Source organism: Sus scrofa, chromosome 1 (assembly GCF_054392235.1).
Source record: "Sus scrofa isolate SSC_HxYL_T2T_F1_AM1 chromosome 1, Sscrofa_HxYL_maternal_Yorkshire_Landrace_v2.0, whole genome shotgun sequence".
Lineage (NCBI taxonomy): Eukaryota > Metazoa > Chordata > Mammalia > Artiodactyla > Suidae > Sus > Sus scrofa.
Genome location: NC_139383.1, coordinates 74,125,583 through 74,147,017, shown reverse-complemented (window position 1 = coordinate 74,147,017; position 21,435 = coordinate 74,125,583). Strand labels below are relative to the sequence as shown.

The window sequence follows — 21,435 nt, the reverse complement described above, 5'->3', positions numbered from 1 at the left end:
TAGGATGGTGGCTACTTTTGGGGGCAGACAGGGGCAGGTAGGGGGTGGGGCATGAGAAAGGCTTCTGTGCTATTGTGAATGTGTTATTTCTTGACCTGGATGGTGGTAGCAAGTGTATTTGTTTTGGATAAATCATTAAGCTGTATGCTTCTGTTTTTACCTTCCGGACTCCCTTTTTTTTTGTATATGTGTTGTATTTCACAATAAAAAGCAAGCAAAGAGAATGGGAGGGAAGAACTGGAGACAAAGAGCATATACAACTCTTTAGAGGAATGTTGTTACAAAGAGGACCAAAGAAAGAGAGTAGCAGCTGGAAGAGAAATGAACTCAAGATTTTTTTTTTAAGAGGAAAGAAAGAACAGTACATTTTATGCAGAAGCAAATCATCTACTGGACAGGAAAAATTTAAAAGACAAGAGGGGGTCTTGCAGGAGCCAAGTTCTGCAACAGGTGAGAGGGATGGGTCTGGGCTGAGCTGGTAGGCTGTGGGATGCTGAATTAGGCAGGATTCTCCAGAGAAAGAGAACCAGCAGGGTGTACCTATAGCTCTATACATTCTATTAGTGGGCCTGTATCCATCTATCTCTATAAGTATGTATGAGAGAGAGGATTTTAAGGAATTAGCTCACACAATTGCAGAGCCTGAAAAGGTCCCAAATCTCCAGAGTTGGCTGCTGGTAGGCTTGGAGACCAGAGGAGAGTGGATGAGACTTGAGTCCAAAGGCAGTCTGCAGGCAGAATTCCCTCCTTCAGGGGAAGTCAATCTTTTTCCTTTTGAGGCCTTCAGCTGATTGGATGAGATCCACTCACATTATGGGGTGGGGGGTGGAATCTGCTTTACTCTAAGTCTGCTGGTTGAAATGTTAATCTCATTTAAAAAATAGTTTCAGAGAGTTCTCTTGCGGCATCGCATCGTGGGTTAAGAATTTGACCTTGTGACTGCAGTGGCCCAAGTTGTTGCTGTGGTGCAGTTTCCATCCCTGGCCCAGGAACTTCTGCATGCCAAAAACAACAAAACAAAACAAAACAAAACAACAACCACCAAAAAACCCAGAAAGCTTTCCCTGAAACATCCAGACCAGTGTGTGACCAAATATCAGAGTACCTTGGCCCAACCAAGTTGACACATAAAATTAACCACCCACCATGAAAACTTTGACAGATTTTGTCAGTGTTAACTTGCTTGAGTGGAGAAGGGGGGTGAGAGATAGTTGGCTGTTCAGATTGACATCTCTTTCTTTGGCTTTCACTTAGGATATCTGCATCTTGATTCTTCTGTCTGCCTAGAGAAAGTGGGCTCAGCACAGTGGGAAGGGAGAGAATGGAAACATTGTGTGAATTATGTAAAACAATCCCAAGACCTTGATCTTTTTGGTTTGAGTTTTAATATCCTCAGCAAGAGCCTGAGGGTATTAATTCTCAGTGAGGAAGATGTCTACTCGTATTTTGCTTACAGTTTGGCAAGTCTTATATTTGAAAAGATGGATTTCTTATCACACATACTCAAGGCGGTCTAAGGAGTGGGGCCAGCGGAGCATGACGCTACTCAATACCTGCAGAAGAGATGGGCAAAAATGCTCTCAGCAACAGTGGTATTATCCCTGGGGGACTTTCCACCAAGCGCTCGTTCTGCCACCAGAACTAGGTGACCAGGCAGTTTGGGGGCAATACAACTGTGAAGACCTTGAAAGAGGTGTCTTTGGTGGAAACGGTCACTTTCTTGCTCCTTGCCCCACGAAGCACTAGCTACCCCAGGACTCCTGATCCTCAGGGTAGGCGCTCTGTGCCCTGTCCGGGTTCCAGCGGGAACTGAGGGTCGTGAGCGGCGTGTCCAGCTGCGGCCGCCAGGGGGCGCGAGAAGGCCAGGCGCAGGCCGGCGGGAACCGGGACTTCCGGGGCCCCTTCCCGGAGTCGGCGCTGGCGGTTGTGGCAGGAGCTCCGCTGAGGTCCCTCAGTTACGCCACGCCTCAAGGTCGCGGGCGGGGCCCAAGCCACTCCCGACACCCTTTCCCCGACCCGGAGTCCCGATCACGTCCCTTTCGCCCACTCCCGGGTCGAGCAGCTGCTCCTCGGACCCCTGGAGGCAAAAGAGAGTCACTGCCGCTTCAGCGTTGGGTCCTGCCCGAGGGGGCGCCTCCGCCCTTCCCGGGCCCGGGCTTCCTTGACCCCAACCCACCTTGGGGGTGGACAGCTACCTGGAGTCACTGCCTCAGAGGGTTGACCCAAGTAACTTTAGGGCTCTCGCTAGAGCAAGGGGAACACACAGCCACCCCCAGGTTAAATGTAATCCTCTTTAGGACGCGCCGCCACAACTGCCCTCAGAGCTGTCAGGGGCCTTGCTTTGGGGCCAGGAACAGGGTTGCCAGATTTAGCGCACACACAAGGATGCCCAGGTAAATCTGAATTTCAGAGAGACGACAAATTGTTTTTTAGTGTTTAAGTGTGTCTTATCTATATTTGGTAGCTACTGATACTAAAATGTATATTAAATATATATTACATATTTAGGAAAATACTTATACTAAATATGTATTACATAATATAAAATATATGAATATATGAATAAATATACACATATATGTATATAATACATACATTTAGTATACTGAATGTGTGTGTGTGTGTGTGTGTGTGTGTGTGTGTGTGTGTGCATTCCTTGTTTATCTGAAACTCGAATTTGACTGAGTGTCCTGTATTTTTTCTGGCACCTCTAGCCAGGGATGAATTTCTGTGGAGGGAGGAAGGGAAAGTTTTGGGCAAATGTAAGAATGTGTGAAGGCCTCACTATAAGAGATACTCATTTCTGTTTTATCTTTTGAATGTCTTCTTATCTCTACATTTTAATTTAATTTATAGAAACCGGCTAGTTAAAAAAAATCAAATTTCTGTTTTGTTCCTGTTAAACTCAAGTGTAACCTTGTCTGCGATTTTTTTTTCCCCGCAAGCCATCAGCTCTCTTAACGGATGTTAAAAACAAGCAGTTGATCATTTAGATCATGGAATCAGCTAAAGCTGCTGCCTTTTATGTCTGTGGCACCTGTCCTTTTGAGAAGCTTAATATTTTTATATTAATGTATTTGAATGGATAAATCTGTATTTTGCTATTTTGGCAGAGAGGTTTTACTTTCTGACCCAAGACCAAGCTGAATAGGAACTGTTGGGTGGGTGAAAGAGAGAAGTCATCATACCAGTTGCACACCACCCTGAGCAAGGCCTGTGGGAGCCTCCTGGGGACCTCACTCTGGGGAACCATTTCACAGCCACTGTCCTATGGGACACACACACACACATGCACACTCACACCACTTGGCCCTTGTTGAGCTTGTTTCCCTCACTCCACTGTGGAACCCCATCCAAATAGGACTGGCTCAGATATGCTCCTCCTTGATTTTGACCTTCTTAGTCTTGGAGGAGAGGAAGCCAAGTGTATGAGCTTCCTAGGGCTGATGAAACAAAGTACCACGAATGCGGTGCCTTTAACAACAGTAGGGTGTTGTCTCAGATCTGGAGGCTAGATTTTTGAAATCAAGGTGTCAGCAGAGTTGATTCCTTCTGAGGGCTGTGAGGAGAGGATCATCCCAGGATATGTCTTTGGCTCAAACATGGTGTCTTTTCCCCATGTCTCTTGTTTTTGTCTTCCCTCTAGGCATGTCTGTCTCTGTGTTCCAATTTCTCCTTTTTATAAGGACACCAGTCATATTGGATTAAAAGTCACCCTAATGACCTCACATTACCCCGAGTCCCTTTGAAAAGACCCTATTTCAATAGGGTCATGTTCTGAGGAACCGAGAGGTTAGGATTTCAGCATATGTTTTTGCGAGGGAAACAATTTAACCCATAATGCCAAGATAACCCAATGAATGGAGGTGCAATTCATTGGTACCTGATTGGGGGGGGGTGTCCCATCAGCACCTTGGTAAACAGGGCATTGGCTGCCAGGCTGGAGCTGTGGTCAGGAAGCTCTTAGAACCCAGGAAGTGCTCAGGCTTCCTGGGAGAGCGCACTGGTCTTGTCAGCTACTTAAACTTGGTCTAAGAGGATAGCTGAGCTCCTGCCAGGAGAGACACTTTCCTCTCTACAGTGAGCCTTTCTGGGGAGGAGACGCTGACTTCAGGGAGGGATTCTTTTCTTTCCCAGGCTGGAGGCCCACTTGTCTCCTCTCACTGCAGGTAGGATGGGGACTGGGCAGAGCATCCTCCACAGATTTGTCTAACACGTGTGGCGCCTGAGATGGGGAGCTAGGAATTGGTCCAGGAGAGAAAAACAAACGCAGACATTTGGAGGATTTGAGGTAAAAATTTAATAATGTGTAATAAATGTTCGTGATAATTTGGGTCTCACAAAACCCTGCCTCCCCATACTATATCCTCTTACTTGGGTGATAAAATTCTAATGCAACTCCGTGTTCTCACGATCATGACTCTCTCTCTGTGACTCACGATCAAAATCTGAGGCTTCAAAATAATGTTTTTCCTGTTTCTTTTTTTCTTTTTCTTTTTTTTAGGGCCGCACACGTGGCATATGGAGGTTCCCAGGCTAGGGGTCCAGTAGGAGCTGTAGCCACCAGCCTATGCCACAGCCACAGCAACGTGGAATCCGAGCCCTGTCTATGACCTACACCACAGCTCACAGCAATGGCAGATCCTTAACCCACTGCGCAAGGCCAGGGATTGAACCCTCGTCCTCAAGGATGCTAGTCGGGTTTGTTAACTACTGGGCCATGATGGGGACTCCATGTTTTGCCTATTTCCTTCTGAGGGAGTGTATAGTCACTGAAGAGTTTCAAACTCAGACTTTGGCCACCTATTGTTCCAGAAGATTTTAATATTCTAATTAGTAAGAGGAAATCATGAGAACAAGTAAGAGAGTCCCAGTTCCTCCATATGTTCATGGAGACAAAGAGAATCCAGTCCATCATTCTGTAATTTTCAGAGACCTTTCCAATACCTGCTAAGTCCAGTGTGAAAACAGGCTAATAGCACATCCAGTCTCCCGCTTTTACTGGTCCCCTTGGAGTTCCTGGGCTCCAGCAATGCTAAATTGGTTGTTAGTACCATGATGTTCTGATGCATTAGGAAAGCTTTTTTGACCCCCCCAAAGCCTAATTTCAGATAGTCCTTTTTGCCAATGTGGCATCTTTTATGTCACTATGTTGGGGATATGAATTTTTAATCTCCTTAAAATATAGTATGTTGAAGGTGCAAAATTTGGCATCGAACAAGTAAGATGAAGAATTGACTTCAGGAAGGGAGTCCCCTTGCTGAGGCTGCTCTTGCCAGTTGGGGCTCTGGAGGTAGCTGTTTGGAAAAGGAATTGGGTTCTGCCCTTAAAAGTAAAGTTATTCGGCAAAGTGAAGAAGCCTTGATACAGCTGCGAGCCCAGGAGCAGCTGTGGACCTAACACCCTCCTGCACACCTTTAAGGATGCTAAAGGCTTGTGACTGCTCATTAGTACCTACAAATCATTTAAATTATCAGTTTCTTGATCCATTGTGAGCTCATTAATTAATATTTTTTCTCAATACATTTAAGGTCAAAAGAGGTTGCAAGTAGAAGACTAATTCAATCACTTGCACACATGGGCATCGATCTCTTTCTCCTGCCCTCTCTCCTTGGCACCCTCCTTCAACAGCATCCATCCCTGGGCTTTTGTGAGTCAACCCTGCTCCAGAAGCTCCACTCACCCCCTCATAGCCAGCACGTGCTTTCTTCCTGTCAGTCTCTTCGTTCCTTTGTTCTTCCTGACACACAGTCACATCTCTTTCCCATCTCTTAGTTGTTCTGTACACGGTGTATGTTTTATTTTTCAATTTTCCTATCTTACCTCTCCTTTTCTTTAGCAAACACATATTCATTGCATTCTGAGGCTTTGTCCTTGATTCTTTCCCTAATCAGTTGCTATTATTTTTTTGTAATTTTTCTTTTTCTTTTTTTTTTTTTTCCTGTTGCTTTGTTTTTTTCACTTTCTTGGGGTATGAAAAGCAGAGTGCAGATGCTGATGCTAGTCCACCTCACCAGCAGCCCTGGTGCCAGAACTTCTAGTCTCTTCATTGCTGGGCTCTTGCATTCTTGTGAGAGCAGGTGTAGCAAATCCCCTCCCCTCCCCCTCCAGCCTGTTTCAGGAAGTTTGGGTGGGTCATTCCCACTGGGCGCTATGTTCAGTCTCTTTCCTTGAAGCCAAATATGCCTCCAGGTGTCCTGCTCTTCTAGGGCCTGTGGAGAGAACAGCTCAGAAGTCAACAGCAACGTTCGCAGGCAGAGAACGGGCAGGTTGGTGAAGAAACTAGTGACAGAAGCATTCAGTGAGTGGGGAGCTGTTTTCCTGGATTACTTTGAATAAGGTGCTTCTTTAATATCTTATGCTCAAACTGCATTTTATTGGAAGATTTAAGGTTGGTGAAGAACTGATGCTCCAAGTTTGGTAAAATTGATTCTAGATTTTTTTTTTTTTTTTTTTTTTTTGGCTTGATGACCTTCTAAAGGGGCACTGGAATGGTGTTTCTGGTTTCTCTTTGAGAGTCTCCTATCTTCCCCAGGGAATGTAATTTGTCTTCTACCTCTGGCTGTCTTTATGTCCTGCCTGGGGGTCTAAGCCTCAGTATAAATAGTTTGGCAGTTGAGTGGGGTGGGCGCTGTGGGTCCCACTGTTAAGGATGTGAATTTTCTCTGAATCCTCCTTTGGGTATAGCACGTCTGCCTTCGGCTGGGTCTGCATCCTTGAGAACAGAGTAAGCCTTCGTTTGGTCAGCGTTAAGGGGCTGTTGCTAGCAGCACAGGGGTGGCGGGGGTGGGAGGATTTGTTCTTCTTAGTCCCCCCTCACTTCTACTCTTGGAGATTCCTGAAGCCTCCAGTTTCCCGAGGCTTTCCTGGTGTGAACCGTATACTTCCTGGGAGCCTACACTTCAGAATAAAGGGTCAGATTTTGTGGGTCCACTGGATCTGTTCCCTCTTGTCCATCAGCCCATCTACCTCACAGCTTCTACAATTTTGTTTTTCCTCATGTTTCTCATAGTGTGTTTGTGTCATTTAGATTCCCCTTTTCTTATTATAGCTATTTATTTATTTATACATTCATTTATTTATTCCAGGCACTGTTATTTAAATTTTTTTCAATTTAATTTTTATTTTCTATTGAAGTTTGCTTGATTTGCAGTGTTATGTTAGTTGCAAATGTACAGCAAGGCGATTCAGTTATACGTTTAAATATAACCATTCTTTTTCAGATTCTTTCCCCATACAGGTTATTACTGAAGATCGAGTTGAGTTTCCTCCACTATAGAGTAGGTCCTTGTTGATTATCTATTTTATATATAGTAGTGTGTATATGTTAGCCCCATACTCCTAATTTATCCTTCCCCCCACCTTTCCTCTTTGGTAATCATTAACTTGTTTTGATTTGTGAATCTGTTTCTGTTTTGTAAATAAGTTCTTTTATATCGTTTTAAAAGATTACACATATAAGTGATATCATATGATATTTTGTCTTTCTTTTTCTGACTTCACTTAGTATGATAATCTCTAGGTCCATCCATGTTGCTGCAAATGGCACTGGCTGGGTAATAGTCCATTGTATAAATATACCACATCTTCTTCATCCATTCCTCTGTCAATGGACATTTAGGTTGCCTCCATGTCTTGGTTATTATAAATAGTGCTGTAATGAACATTAGGGTGCCTGTGCCTTTCCAAATTACAGTTTTCTCCAGATATGCCCAGGAATAGGATTGTCAGATCATATGGTAATTCTATTTTTAGTTTTTTAAGGAACCTCTATATTTTTCTCTTTGGTGGTTGTATAATTTACATTCCCACCAACAGTGTAGGTGGATTCCCTTTTCTCTACACCCTCTCCAGCATTTATTGTTTATAGACATTTCAATGATGGCCATTCTGACTGATGTGAGGTGATGCTTCATTATAGTTTTGATTTACATTCTCCAATAATTAATGATGTTGAATATTTTTTCACATGCTTTTTGGCAGTCTGTATGTCTTTGGAGAAATCTTTGTTTAGATCTTCTGCCCATTTTTTGGGTTGTTTGGTTTTGATATTGAGCTGCATGAAATGTTTATATGTTTTGGAGGGTACTCCCTTGTTGGTCACTTTGTTTGCAAATACTTTCTCCCATTCTGTGGGCTGTCTTCATTTTGTTTATGGTTTCCTTTGCCGTGCAAAAGCTTTTGAGTGTAATTAGCTCCCATTTGTTTATTTTTAGTTTTATTTTCATTACTTTAGGAGGTGGATCCAAAAAGATATTACTGTGATTTTTGTCAAAGAGTATTCTGCCTATGTTTTCCTTTAAGCATTTTATAGTATCTGGTTTTACAGTTAGGGCTTTAATCCACTTTGAGTTTGTTTTTGTGTATGGTGTTAGAGAATGTCTTAATTTCATTCGGCTATCTAGTTTTCCCAGCACCACTTATCTACGAGACTGTTTTTTCTCCATTGTATATTCTTGCCTTCTTTGTCTTAGACTAATTGACCATAGGTGTGTGGGTTTATTTCTGGGTGGCCTATCCTGTTCCATTGATCTATATTTCGATTTTTGTGCTAGTACCATACTGTTTCAATAATTGTAGCTTTGTAGTATATTCTGAAGCCAGGAAGCCTGATTTTTTTTCAGCTCCATTTTTTTTTTTTCTTTCTCAGGATTGCTTTGGCTATTTTGAATCTTTTGTATTTCCAAACAAATTAAAAAATTTTTTTTTGTTCTAATTCTGTGAAAAGTGCCACTAGTAATTTGATGGGGATTGCATTGAATCTCTGGATTGCCTTGAGTGGTATAGTCATTTTGACAATATTGATTTTTCCAATCCAAGAACACAGTATCTTTCCATCTGTGTCATCTTAATTTCTTTTATCAGTATCTTATAGTTTTCAGAGTACAGGTCTTTTGCCACCTTAAGTAGGTTTATTCCTAGGTATTTTATTTTATTTTTTTGATACAATGGTAAATAGGATTGTTTCCTTAATTTCTCTTTCTGAGCTTCTGTTAGTCCAGGCACTGTTCTAACAGCTTGACATTATGTCTATTCTAACTTGTTTAATCCTCACAATAGTAGTGCTGTCCTCATTTTACAGAGGAGAGAAGCTAAATAAAGCACAGAGCAGTTGAGTTTCTTGACCAAGGTCACAGATGTGGTCAAGCCAGAGTCCTTGCTCTGAGCTACCTACCTTCATATAAAACTTGCATATTTGCTGTTACATTTTCTTTTCATTTTAGTTTTTGCTATTCTCATCTCCTTTAGTGTTAAAATGAATATAACTCTGGGCTGGACACCTTCCCACAAAAAAGGGGAAGATGGGTATCCCTCTTGGAGAGTCTCCCAAACTCTCCCAGAGGTCATTCCTTGTCCTGGTCACTAGAAGGTTGGTAAAGATGGTGCTGCCAAAAGCAGGTAATCTCTGAGTCCCCACAGCATCCCTGAACCCTAAGCCATAGGGTACCTCTCACCAGCACTTTCAGTTCCCACCTGGCCATTTTCCTGAGACTTGCCTGTGGCCCCCATGTGGTTCAATAGGACAGAACTGACCCTCCCACCCATTCCCTGCAGGTTGGGCCTAGCTTTTATTGCCCATCCCACAAAACAGCCATGCATCTGAGGGGCAAGCTGCATGGCTAGATTAAGGTTATCCCAATAGTCCATAGCACTTCTCTAAAAGTGTGAGTTATTCAGTCCTGAATAGCTCATCTGGAGAGTACCAATTCCAGTCAAGCCTTCCTTTCCAGAAGACCCCTCTCCTTTGCTAAAGGATGCAGTAAACTAAATATACACCCAACTCACATAGCTCTAGCCCCTTTGTCAGCTGGCTGCCTTTCTGCCCCTTAAATTCCTGACTTTCACATCCCAGGAAAGCCCAGAGTTCTCTCCATATGACTTAACAGTTAACTACTTTCCCAGGCTTAGCAGTTTCTGAGTCCCTTTTGTCTTGGCCCCTGACTTCTCATGTGCTATCTTGGTTTCACCTGCATCGACCCAGGATGTAAAACTCAGCCTCTTTACCAGTTTCTACAAGAACTTCAACCACATCAAAGACTTCACAATTTCTGTGGTCTTTCCTAAAGATCATGTCTGAGAGTGCTATAGGGGTGAGGATCACATGTGCGACACACAGCATCCTACCATTTCCCTACCCTCCCTTTCCTTACCATCTACTAGTTAATTGTGTCTTGCTGATTACGGTCCTTTAGCACCCATTCATTTTCCTTTTTGCCAAGAGCACTGCAATTATTCATGTATCAAGCCCTCCCCAGGCAGCAGTGCCTTGGGGAGAGCAGAGTCCAAAGGTAGACTTAAGCCAATTGGTATATATTAGTAGCTGTCATTGGTTCAAGGATGGGGTGTGGCCCAATTCCAGCCAATGAGATGTTGCCAGGAAGCTCTAGGAAAGAAGCTTCCTTGCTCCTCTGTAGAAGGTACCTGGAGAAGCTCTCCCTCTTTTTGAATGTGAATGAGAAAGTATGTGGCCTGGAAGCAAGTAGTAGCTATACTGTGACCATGAGGGAAGCCAGGCACAGAATGTTTCAGAACAGGTCTTTGGTCACATCATTGAGTTGAGTCAGCCTCATCTAGAAGTCACTGGACTCCCTGCCAAGGAATGACTTTTATTTTAAAGACAATCTGTGCTGTTTTTACTGTTACTTGCAACTTTACATCTCTCTTCCTTCCTCCTGGCCCCAGACCTGTTTTCTGGGTTCAGCTTCTAACCCAAGTGGGCTAATCAAAGACATGATCCATACTAAAGTTGATTATCCTTACATGGAATTCACCAACCAGTTGCTTTTTATTCATCAGCCACTTTCTTTTTTACTTAAAGACAGTGAAAAATTTTAGACTTCATCATCTGTCTTCAGATTCGATTCTGTTTCAAGGACAATGGTTGTATTCTTGCCTTTTGGTAACTCAAGAGCACACTTGGAGATCTTCCCTCAAATAAAGGGAGATGGAGCATCAGGTGATCAATGACTTTATTCTGGAAACTGAAACTGCAGGCAACCCCCAACAGGTTATTCTCAAAATGATATTTTTAAAATGCAGAGTTTCTCTTAGCTGGGCCCACTTCTATATCTTTCCTACTTTACACACACACACACATACACACACTCCTTTCTATAGATGTTGGTCTCAGAAATAGTAACTTAATCTGCTGAATTGCATATACTCTTTATTTATTTAAAGTGTCTTTGGAGTGACAGAATACACATCTGGCTGAGGGTCACTTTCTCCAATTCTAACAGTTTCTCAGAACTCCAAGATTGGTTTATTATATTTAGCTTGCGAAAAATATTTTAGGACGTAAGAGGAAACCTAGCAAATAGCCAAAAGTGTTTGGAGATCACTTGTATAAATTTCAAATAAAAATTCATCAGTTTCAAACAAACAAGGCTCATCCCAAGGAGACAGCATTTTAAGAGCCTAAAGGAGGAGGGAGATAGGAAATGGATAACATCCTTTTAATTTTAGCAAATTAGGAATATTTTTTTTCCTGATGGCAGATTTTTTTTTTCTTGAGGGAAAAAGGAATCAGGTCTAAAGGTCTATATTAATATTGATTAAGATTAAGTCACTTTTTTTTTTTTTGTCTTTTTAGGGCCACACCAGCAGCATATGGAGGTTCCCAGGCTAGGGGTTGGATTGGAGCTATAGCTGCCAACCTACACCACAGCCACAGCAATGTGGGATCCAAGCCATGTCTGTGACCTACACGACGGTTCATGGCAACACTGGATCCTTAACCCACTGAGCGAGGCCAGGGATTGAACCTGCATCCTCATGGATACTAGTCAGATTCATTTCCACCGAGCCACGAAGGGAACTCCCAGGATTAGGTCACTTTTTTAACCCTTAGTTTCTTTTATTCATTAATCAATAATTATTTGTTGATTTCCTACTACAGATCAGACATATGCTGGGATTCAGTGGAAAGCAAGACTGGTTCCCTGACAGTTTGGAATCTATAGCCTAGTGACCAAAGAAAAAGTCCTGGCTACTGTCCCCTCAGCTCTCCTGGCTGTCAGCACATGCCCTAACTGTACCAACCCTGTTACCAGACACTGCTTCTGCGCTGAGGGTCTCCGAGCTTGCTATCACCAAAACTGCCAGACCTTGAGACAAATCTTTCCACTAAGTCAATCCCTGAATATCAGCCAGAGCCACAGGCCCAGAGCCACAAAGACAGGAGGCCCCATCTGAAAGGACCATGTTTTAGGCCCACGAGAATTTGAATGAGTCATTTTTTCCTTGGATGAGAGTTTTTTACTTTATTCGATCTCTTTCCGCTCTTCCCAACTCCTATGTCTTTAGCACATGACTTTACTGAAAGACGACTGAGTATTATCAGATCTGAAAGGACTTCACAGACTGTGGGAGCCCTTGGATATGGAAGGATAGGGAATCTGTCCTCTGTTCAGGTTAGTTGTGCCAAGTGCACTGCTGGGGCTCAAAGATACCAGGTGATGGTGAAGCCCAGAGTCACATGAGTAGGATGGTTTGAACAAGTTGTGGGGCTAGTCTTCAAGCTTGAAGCACTGGCTAAGGCCATGGCTGTAGGTGGCCACCAGGCAAAGGGTTTATTTTTATTCATGAATGAAAAATAAATTTGAGGTTTAAGATTTATGAGAATTATAAGCAAATATGTTTGCAGATATGATAAGGAAAAATTGTCGGTAATCAATCAATTCATGTAACTTTGTATTATCACAGAAAGTAGCTCTTCCCTTGTAGAAAAGAGAATATAAATATAAATATAAAAAAGATGGAGAGTTCCCTGGTGGTCTAGTGGTTAGGATTTGGTGCATTCACCATTGTGGCCTGGGTTCAATCCCTGTCTGGGAACTGAAATTCCCCATCAAGCCACTGCACACCACAGCCAAATAAATAAATAAGTAAATAAAAATTAAGATAAAAAGAAAGATTAAGAAGATAAAAATTAGTCATAATCCTGTCACCAAGGGACCATCACTATTACCATACCTCCAGTATTTTGCAAATAATAATTTCTTTTTCAAAATAAGAATCCATTCTGCATATTCTTTTGTAACCTGTATTTTTTAAGCAGCTCTATATTGAGAACATTATATCATGTCATGGCCTTTTATGGTATCCTCTATGCCATACACCATAAGGTGGGCACATGATACATTAACTTAAATAAGCCCTTTTAGTTGGACATTGAGGTTGTTTCCCTTTTAACTTCACTACAAAGAATAGTTTTGCTTTTAATTTTGGATGATCCCTGTTTGTGTAGTTTAAACAAAGACCTGGCCTGTGGAAGGCTGGGCTTTGGGCTGAAGAAGTGGTAGGTTGGGGAAGTCTGGAGTCTGAGTCTATTGTTAACTTCTCTTCTCTGACTAATCAGATAACCATTTGCTCCCTCCGTATCTCCTCTGGCAAAATGAGAAGTTCCATAATCCTGAAACTTCTCAAACTTTCAGGAACATTTAGGGAAAAGTCTGTGTTGATTGATGTGGAAGCGGTGTCATGGGGCCTCTCGAGTGTGGGAGACCTGTCTCCTTTTGTTGCTTCAGGAATGGATTCTTGGTCTTTAAAACTTCCCTGTTCTTTTTCCCCCTCTACCTCCATCCCAAATTGACAGTCCAGAGCACTAGTTTATTGGTTCTTATTCCAATGAAAGAGGTGGTCTTTTTCCCCTTAGTAGTCATAGCCATAGCCACAACCACAATTGAATTCTCCTTCCACCCAAAGCATGGGTCTATTTCAGCCCAGCAGATAAACCAATTTATTCCTGATGCTTGTGTTGGAGCCACACCTCTTCACCCTGACAGAGGAATTACTTTTCAGATGGAGGCTACTCTAAGTAGGTTTGCATTTGGGATGCCCCCAAACTAACCTGCTCCTTCTGGCTGCTTCTAGCTAACTGCCAATCCAGGAGCATTTGTGTGGAAACAGTGGAGCATGCCCCCTATGGTCTGCAACAGAAATATAACCACAATGTCAAGAAAATTAACATGGCACAGCCTAAGCATCCTGATTGTAAGCAGTCAATGTATAAGACCTGGAGATACATTAGCTCAGAAGGGTCCTTTTGCTTCTTTATAGACTCCTTAGCTTGTAGGCAGCCATCCCACCGCATTTCTTTTCTCTTACAGGTTTCCCTTAAATTTTTCTTGGAATTAAAAACATTAGGATTTTAAAAATTACTTAAGGCTTATAGTCCTAGTTGCATAAGAAAGAAATCTCAATAGGATTATCTGTCTATCTCTCTTGCTTCTTCTTCTTCTTCTTTTTTTTTTTAAAGCAAATCAGGTTTAGTTACTTTGCATTTTAAGCCTCATTATGCAATTGATCTGTGAGGCCAGTGCTTGCATCCCAGACACACTTGACCTAGGGAAACTGGAAACTCCTTTATTTCAGGCAGATCCTGCCAAGACTTTTTCTTCTTTTATAGGATTTGGGAAATGTTTCTGATTATTTAGGACATTTTAATTTAATTTATCTGATGAAGCATTTTACAGTGAAGCCTGGTCTAGCACCTTAGGCCAGGGTGCTTCACTGAGTGTAGTGTAGGATTGTGTTCAAGGTCATGGGCAGAAATGTAACCACTGTGTCTACGGCAGAAATGCTGGCCACATTGAAATCATCCACTGGGTCCTGTTTTCTTTCCTCCTCCTCTTCCTAACTTTACTTTAACCTCCTCCTTTAATGAAATCAGCTTATATTATATGACCCAAATGTAGAATTACCACACTTGCCTTTTCCCACACAAAACAAAACAACAAAATTAGATGATTAAGTGAACTAGAGCAGTGAATTTACTTCTTGGTCAATAAGTACAATGCTTCGATTTCAAAAAACCTGATTTTTTTCTATGTTTATAATTTGGGGAGAGAGATTTCTTATTCTTTCTGATGTAATTCTGTATATATATTCAGAAAAACCTCCAGTTGTAATTTTATTTTTTTCACTCCCTGTGACTGTCCAAGTTGTGGCCTAAGCCTTAATTAGCCCTGGTTGATGTTTAGTCCTGGCTAAATTTGCTTGTTGCTCAGCCCCAGGAGTAAGCCTGCGGGTGGTCACATACTGAATGGATGTTTCATCTTGTAGGAAATACTTGGGAATAATAAGCCAGAATGGGGTGAATGAAATGGACAATTGGGAACCTTGCTCCACTTTACAAAAAAAAAAAGAAGAAAAAGTCCCTTTGCCAGTATAAATTGATTTGCCACAGAGAACACAATAGGGCCTTGAGGATGAATAGCAGCTCTTTTCCCATGTGAGGACCATGCCCCCCCATGCAGGCCCTGACCACGTTTGTGAGTGTAAACCATATTTATGCTTCTGCACTTACAAACCAATCCAGAGCCCAAGTCAATGCCCCATTCTAAATATCTGACCACACGTGTCATATGCAGCTGTGGGTTAACACGTATGACCACTGTGTGCTTCCCTATGCAGGTGCACTCCTCTGGCAAACACATAGTTTGTCCCGAACAACATCATTAGAATATTTCTTTTTGTTTTATTTGTTCAAAGTCAAACATTCACTCCTTCAGATTACCAGTATCTTATAAGCCCGGTGCTAGCCCACACTGCTGCAGGACTGGGACAAAGAGATGATGTTACAGTCTGGTTTCTATGGCAACAGAGGAGGGGTAATAAAAACCGAAATGTCAAAAACACCCATTCTGACAATTGTGACATAATTCAGGTTATTACAAGGACGTAACTACCAAAGAAGCAGAAGTGTCATTACCTTGCAGCTTGTGTCGGCAAAAAGCTACACTGCATATTTCTCTTAGTTGGGCTGCTGAGAGGAAGGAAACACGAAACACACACACACACACATACATACATACACACATGCCTCGTTTTCTGCATGTAAAATGTGTGTGTTCTTTAAAAGCCAGTGGTTGGCTGGTTTTCCGGACATGATGTGGTTGAAGCTGTCATCGTAATGGAAATTCATTGCTGTAGCTATGGTAAATCGAGTTTTCTGCCTGTGCTGAATGCATTAGTCTAATGAGATGTTTGCAGCCGGAGAGCAGGGCTGCTGGAGACTAACTGTGAGCTACTAACACACGGGTGGAAGACTAGCTTTTGCAATACTCGATTTGCATGTACTGAAAGTCATCTGTCTTCTGAGTCAACATTCCCGGCCTGGTAAAGAACCTGATCAGGCTCTGGTGAACGAGCTGTAGGTAAGGGAAATGCACAATTGGAGGGTGTGCTGTTGACATGGGATCCTTCTCTTTTCACTGTCAGCATGACAGGTTACCTGTTTCAGTTCTTCTGGGTTGCATGCCTACCTCTATGGCAATGCATGAGTGCCCTGCACTAAAACCGCTGAGGCCAGCAGGTAAACTTTAGTTCTTCCTACTCAAAATACAATGTTTGATTTCTTAACCAGATCTCAGAGAAAAAGATACAGCATAGAATTATATAGTTTACAGTCTGGGGTACATACACTACCTGTACATTCTGCATTTGAATATGTAGAAAGTGATTTTTTTCCCCATATGTGAACTCAAATTATTGGACAGCTTTTTAATTTTATCACTTTGATGATTTCACTTTGCTTTGTTTTGGTTTTTAATTTAAAAAAAAATGTCATTTGTCTTCAGATAAAAATATTTACCTAAAATTTAATTTTTACAATCAATGTGCTATGAACATGCAAGAATGTTTTGTTTTTAACTTGAATTTTATTTTTTATATCTCAGATGGGTATTTCATATGTCTTTGTGCTGGATTTTCCTAATTTACCAGGACAGATGAGAAAAGTGTTTATTGTCAGTTGCTGGTATTTGTTAGTTTGGGGGGGACAAAAAACAGGTGACTGTGGATTGTCAGGAGCAGTTTTCCCAAGTTCCAGTACAGAGTCACCTCCTTCCCAGGTGGGACATTGTGTGACTGGAACCTGGCACCATGAAGCTTCCTCTCCAGGTTGCTGCCACGAGCGGGACAGGACAGTGGATGAGGGTGAGGTGCTGGCTGCATGTAAATCATTTGACCAGTGGTTGAGGTGCCAAATCAAAGGTTTTTCCACCACCTGTAATGGTGAAGCAAGGAGGCTCTAAGACGGTGTTCAGGAGGGTCAGACAATCAGTAGCTTCCTGAGAAAGTGGCTTTTTGGTTAGTCTCAGACATTGTGGTCTTTGAGAAAGTAATCCTGGCACTTCAGAATCCAGACATTTGTTGTATATTCTGTTTTTCTTCCTTTTCAACCGGAGGAATCATTTTTTGAAGAGTGAGAAACATAGCTGCTTCTTTTTTCTCAAGACTTAAAAAAAAATTAAAATATTTGGAGTGAAAGCATAAAAATAACTATGAAGGAATTTATAGTGTGGAAAAGTAAACTACCTAAGGGTGCAGTATTCGTGTGGAGCATTTTTTTGTGTGTTGTTTGGTCAAACCAGCCTGAAAAAATGAGGCGAGTATTTGAGCAACAGTTCTCGGTGAAGATTACCTAGAGAAGCAGCAGCAGGGAATCATCTAAACTCAAATAAAATGTTAATGTAGAACCATCAGTTTTAGGGAAGTTGTTCGGTAGCTTTACAATCTTCATCTTTCAAACATATTCGTGACAGATATGGTAAAAAATATGAACGTGTTTTCTTTAGCTCACAATTGTATGTGGAGAGACTTTGTAATTTTTTGGTAAATTTATGTCTGTTTGATTCGTGGAATTATAAGAAAAGTGCAAATTCCACAAAAACCCAGTTCTTTTATAAGTTTCACTATTTACTTTTCTTCCCTATGCCACTAAAATTACTTTTATTTTACTGCCCAAACCCACCCACCCACCCAAATAAGAACAACAAAACCGATATGTGAACAGTAACAGAAAACAATAAGAAAAAGAGTAAATTGCTTTCGGTCATTTATTTGCTTTTGATGGGGTGTTTTCAAGGCAAGTGAAACCAGCAGAAGCAGTTTCACTTTCTGGTTCTTGGCTTCTGGGGGCTGGGGTCACAAGGGCTCCTCCAACAGCAGGTAAGACAAGCAGACCAGCTGCCAGAAAACAAGCTGGTCCCAAATACTCTCCTCTGCTGTGAGAAGTTCTGTATGAAACTTCGAAAAAGTGATGACTTATAAAATGTGAAATAATATGTGCTAATTATAAAATTCAAGTGATGCCCCAAAGTACAAAGACAGAATTTAAAAAAAAATTTAAACTTTAAATGATGTGAAAAATCACAAGCAGATTGGGCTAAACCTCTCATGTTGTGGTGGCTTTTTTTTTTTTTTTTTTAACTCTCAGTTTTGGATCTTAAATACTTCCATAAGTTTGAGGAAAACATTGCTGAAGTTCCCTTAAATCAAAACAGGGAATGCTCAGAGAGAGACCACCTTTCCTTACATGTGGGGAGTTAGATTTTAGAGTGTTTGTAGGTCTGTTGACAGTTTGGTGTGGCGAGAGGACACGTCACACACATCCACACGCTGCTGAAGACACCCTCCAGCGAAGCCTGGGGTCCCTGCAGGGGTTGGGGCGGAGCTGGAGCCCGGCTCCTTGGGTCCCTGGGCAGAGCTCAGACGTGGTTCTCCCCAAGCCTGTACCCCTGCAAGCCTCAGCAGCACAGTGACACCAGGTGGCTGGGGGTGCTTAGTGATTCGAGCGTCCTGGGGAGATCGGAGGCGACACTAACCCTCATCGGGCTGGGGCTTCAGAGTCCAACACCTTCAGTTTCATTCGGTGCGGCTTCTCTTTCCCCGAGCATCAGCATTTATTCGGCGATGGTGGGGGAAAGAAGGCAAAAGAAATAAACAAAGACTCTTTTCCCATCAAATTATCAAAAGGCAGGAAATTCCATCTAGCATTTTGGAAATGAAATTTGTGAAAGCAGTCCATTTTGATGTGAGCACATGTGCTTCCTAATTTCGGCAAGCAAATTTGTCATTTCTAAGGAGAGAGCTTTGTTTAAGTGCCTCCTTGGTCATCTCTCTTAATCCTGCAACCTCCCAAAAGGCTAGTTTGAGATTTACTCGTTTTTTTAATGTTTTTGTTGCCTTCAAAGGCAGGCAGGTGAGGAGCGGTAAGAGGGATTAAAAACATCCCCTGGAAAAAAAATCAAATGGTTTGGTACATATATAATGTAACAGAAGCCTCGACTGTGTCTAGTAAATTACTCTAAATTTTAATTAATGAGTCACAAAAGCCACACCATAAGCTTTAAAAAATTACCCCTTTATCAATAAGGTGATAATTAACTTTCTCTGGAATTAGTAATTCTCTCAGCCCTGGGCAGTATGCAGTCTAGTAAGTTCTCTGGAATCTTGCCAATTTTTAACAATTGGTCTTTTGGCGAACCTGCTGGATTTTAATTCAAATGTCTATTGTGACATTTTCCAACGTGATTCAAAGACCATTAGGATCACCCAAACTGTGGTAGAATTTCTGAGGTTGAAAGAGTGGCTCAGAGTGTTTGAATTGCATTTGCATCTGTCGCTTTCTCTTTCTTCGCCTCCTTTTCTACCTTTCCCTCCCAAACCTCTGCATTTGCAAGAGCTCATGCCAGTCTCTGCCATAAATCTCTGCTAGAATCTCTGCTGTAAATCACTGTGATGAGTCCTGCATTTAATGGTACGTACATACCGAGTTCAAGTGTTTGGCTACAAGCCCACGAGGTTCTAAGTGTTTTTCATTGTTGTTGCATTTATCTCGGTTTCAGTTCTGGCGAGGGTTTGTTCCTTCATATTTCTGCAAACTCTCACTCGTGGTTTGTTAGATGCCGAGATTTAGGCTGTGACTTGAAGAAGAGGAGCTACGGAGTTCACGGGTGTTTGAAATTTGGCTTGTTCTGACCTATATGTACTAGTGTCTAAGAAGGCACGGGAGCGCTAAGCACTTCAGAGCAGCCTGCTCCACGATGAACAGCCCCTCATCCCCCACCAACACACACACATTCCCCGGTGCTGCTGGCCACTTGTGGGCAGCGTTCAGGGGCAGCCTGAGGAGGGACACTGCCATTTGGCTACAGCAGCTGGAAGGCAAGTGTGATGGGTACAGATCATTCCTACCAGGAGTTAGACCTCTCTCTCAACCCTCTGGATTCTTCAAACGTTAGCGCTGGTGAGCTGTTGCTTCTCTCAGCCAAGAGACCTGGCTAGGATGGGATGGTGGAGGCAAAACTTCCTGCTGGGTTAAGCTGACAGTTCCGACCCAGTCAAGAATATCCCTGCATTCAAGAGGGTGGGATGGAGACGAACAGCCAGCAGGATTTGTGCTTCTGGAATAAATCAGCATTTTTCAATCTGAAGAGGCACTTTGCCACCACTGAGGAGATAAAATACCTCTTGCTTCTTGCCGTGATTCCTTTGTGAACTACTATTTTAGCACAGAAAAGCATTTATTACCCAGTGGCAGTTCCCACCTTGTGTTAGGCTGAGAAGTCATTCCACCAAGTCTCTGTGACACCCTGGAGTGATGGGAGTATATTCTGACATCCACATGGCAAGCTTTCCTGGGATTGCTATTGTTACTGTTTGACCAGTTGTGTTCTATAGAGAATCTGGTGGCACAGAACCATATACACTCCTCTTTAGTCTCCCACCAACTCAGACATTTTCTACCTAAATTTTTATCTGTGGGGAGGTATGTGTGCATTTTTTTTTCAGCAGCTGCATTTATTCATCAGATAAATGGAACTTGGTCCCAGTATTACTGCTTTTTAAAAAGGATTGCACACTCCTTTGAGCCCTTTGGGAAAGGGGCTGGACTGTGGAGTAGTGGCCTTACTGCCTCTGTAAGGCATTCGGGGCAGAGGCAGAGGAATGGAGTTGGTTGTTGTGAGCAAATTAACGTGCCAGGGAAAAATGGCATCAATACTATGCTTTGAAAGGTGGTGACATTGTCTGGTTAGCCCTTGCAATAGTGACTCACCTTTTGGGAGCTGAATATTGGGTTATAAAAGCCTTTGCCCTTTTTGTCTCTCTACTGACCATTCTAGAGCAAAAGCCCTAATTCTTCCCAAATGGAAACATATGGCTTGAAATTCATCCTAAAGAAATAATCAGCCTTTCATGAAGGTGGGCACTAGGGAGAAAAAGCTGATCTGGGCAGAGCAAAGAATTACACTGGTTGGGTCCCAGTTAAGCCTAGGGAAAATGGCACTGAACAAAGATAAAACCCAGAGGAGAGAGCCTATTCCATGCCCCTTCCAATGAGGACCTGACCATCTCGCCCTCCTAGGTCCCCCTGGTGCAGTTCAGAAAGGACTCAGTAATAGCCTGGCTGTCAGCACGCAGACCTGATGAGTAGATTTCTTTTGTATTGAAGGAAAGATTTTCTATGTTCCCTTTTGCATTTGTCCATGAGTCGTACCTGGGACATCCTTGTTCTGATGAGAAAACCAGGGTTGAACACCAAGGATTGTGTTTTTCCCTGGTGTCCAGAGCCAGGTCCAGAGCCGAGTCCAAAACCCGCTCACCAGACTGACATTCTAACATTCGCAGCAGCGTGTGCGAGGGTCT

At 42.4% G+C, this 21,435-nt stretch overlaps 1 protein-coding gene across 46 annotated transcripts in view; it reads left to right on the top strand.

The window, feature by feature from the left end:
* Window positions 1-233: 233 nt before the first annotated feature.
* Window positions 234-21,435, top strand: part of SCML4 (Scm polycomb group protein like 4) — a 136,932-nt gene continuing 115,730 nt past the window's right edge. For 17 of the 46 annotated variants that reach the window (XR_014806857.1, XR_014806802.1, XR_014806799.1 and 14 more), the window contains exon 1: window positions 15,868-16,160. Coding sequence is in view for 2 of the 46 variants with exons in the window: in XM_084962227.1 (XP_084818353.1) it covers window positions 273-450 (178 nt within the window). In the remaining 44 variants the exon portion in view is untranslated. Of the gene's footprint in view, window positions 451-1,870; window positions 2,394-4,169; window positions 4,292-6,209; window positions 7,281-15,867; window positions 16,161-21,435 lie in introns of those variants that run through there. The other 29 variants (XR_014806805.1, XR_014806764.1, XM_084962227.1 and 26 more) reach the window with 12 other exon arrangements.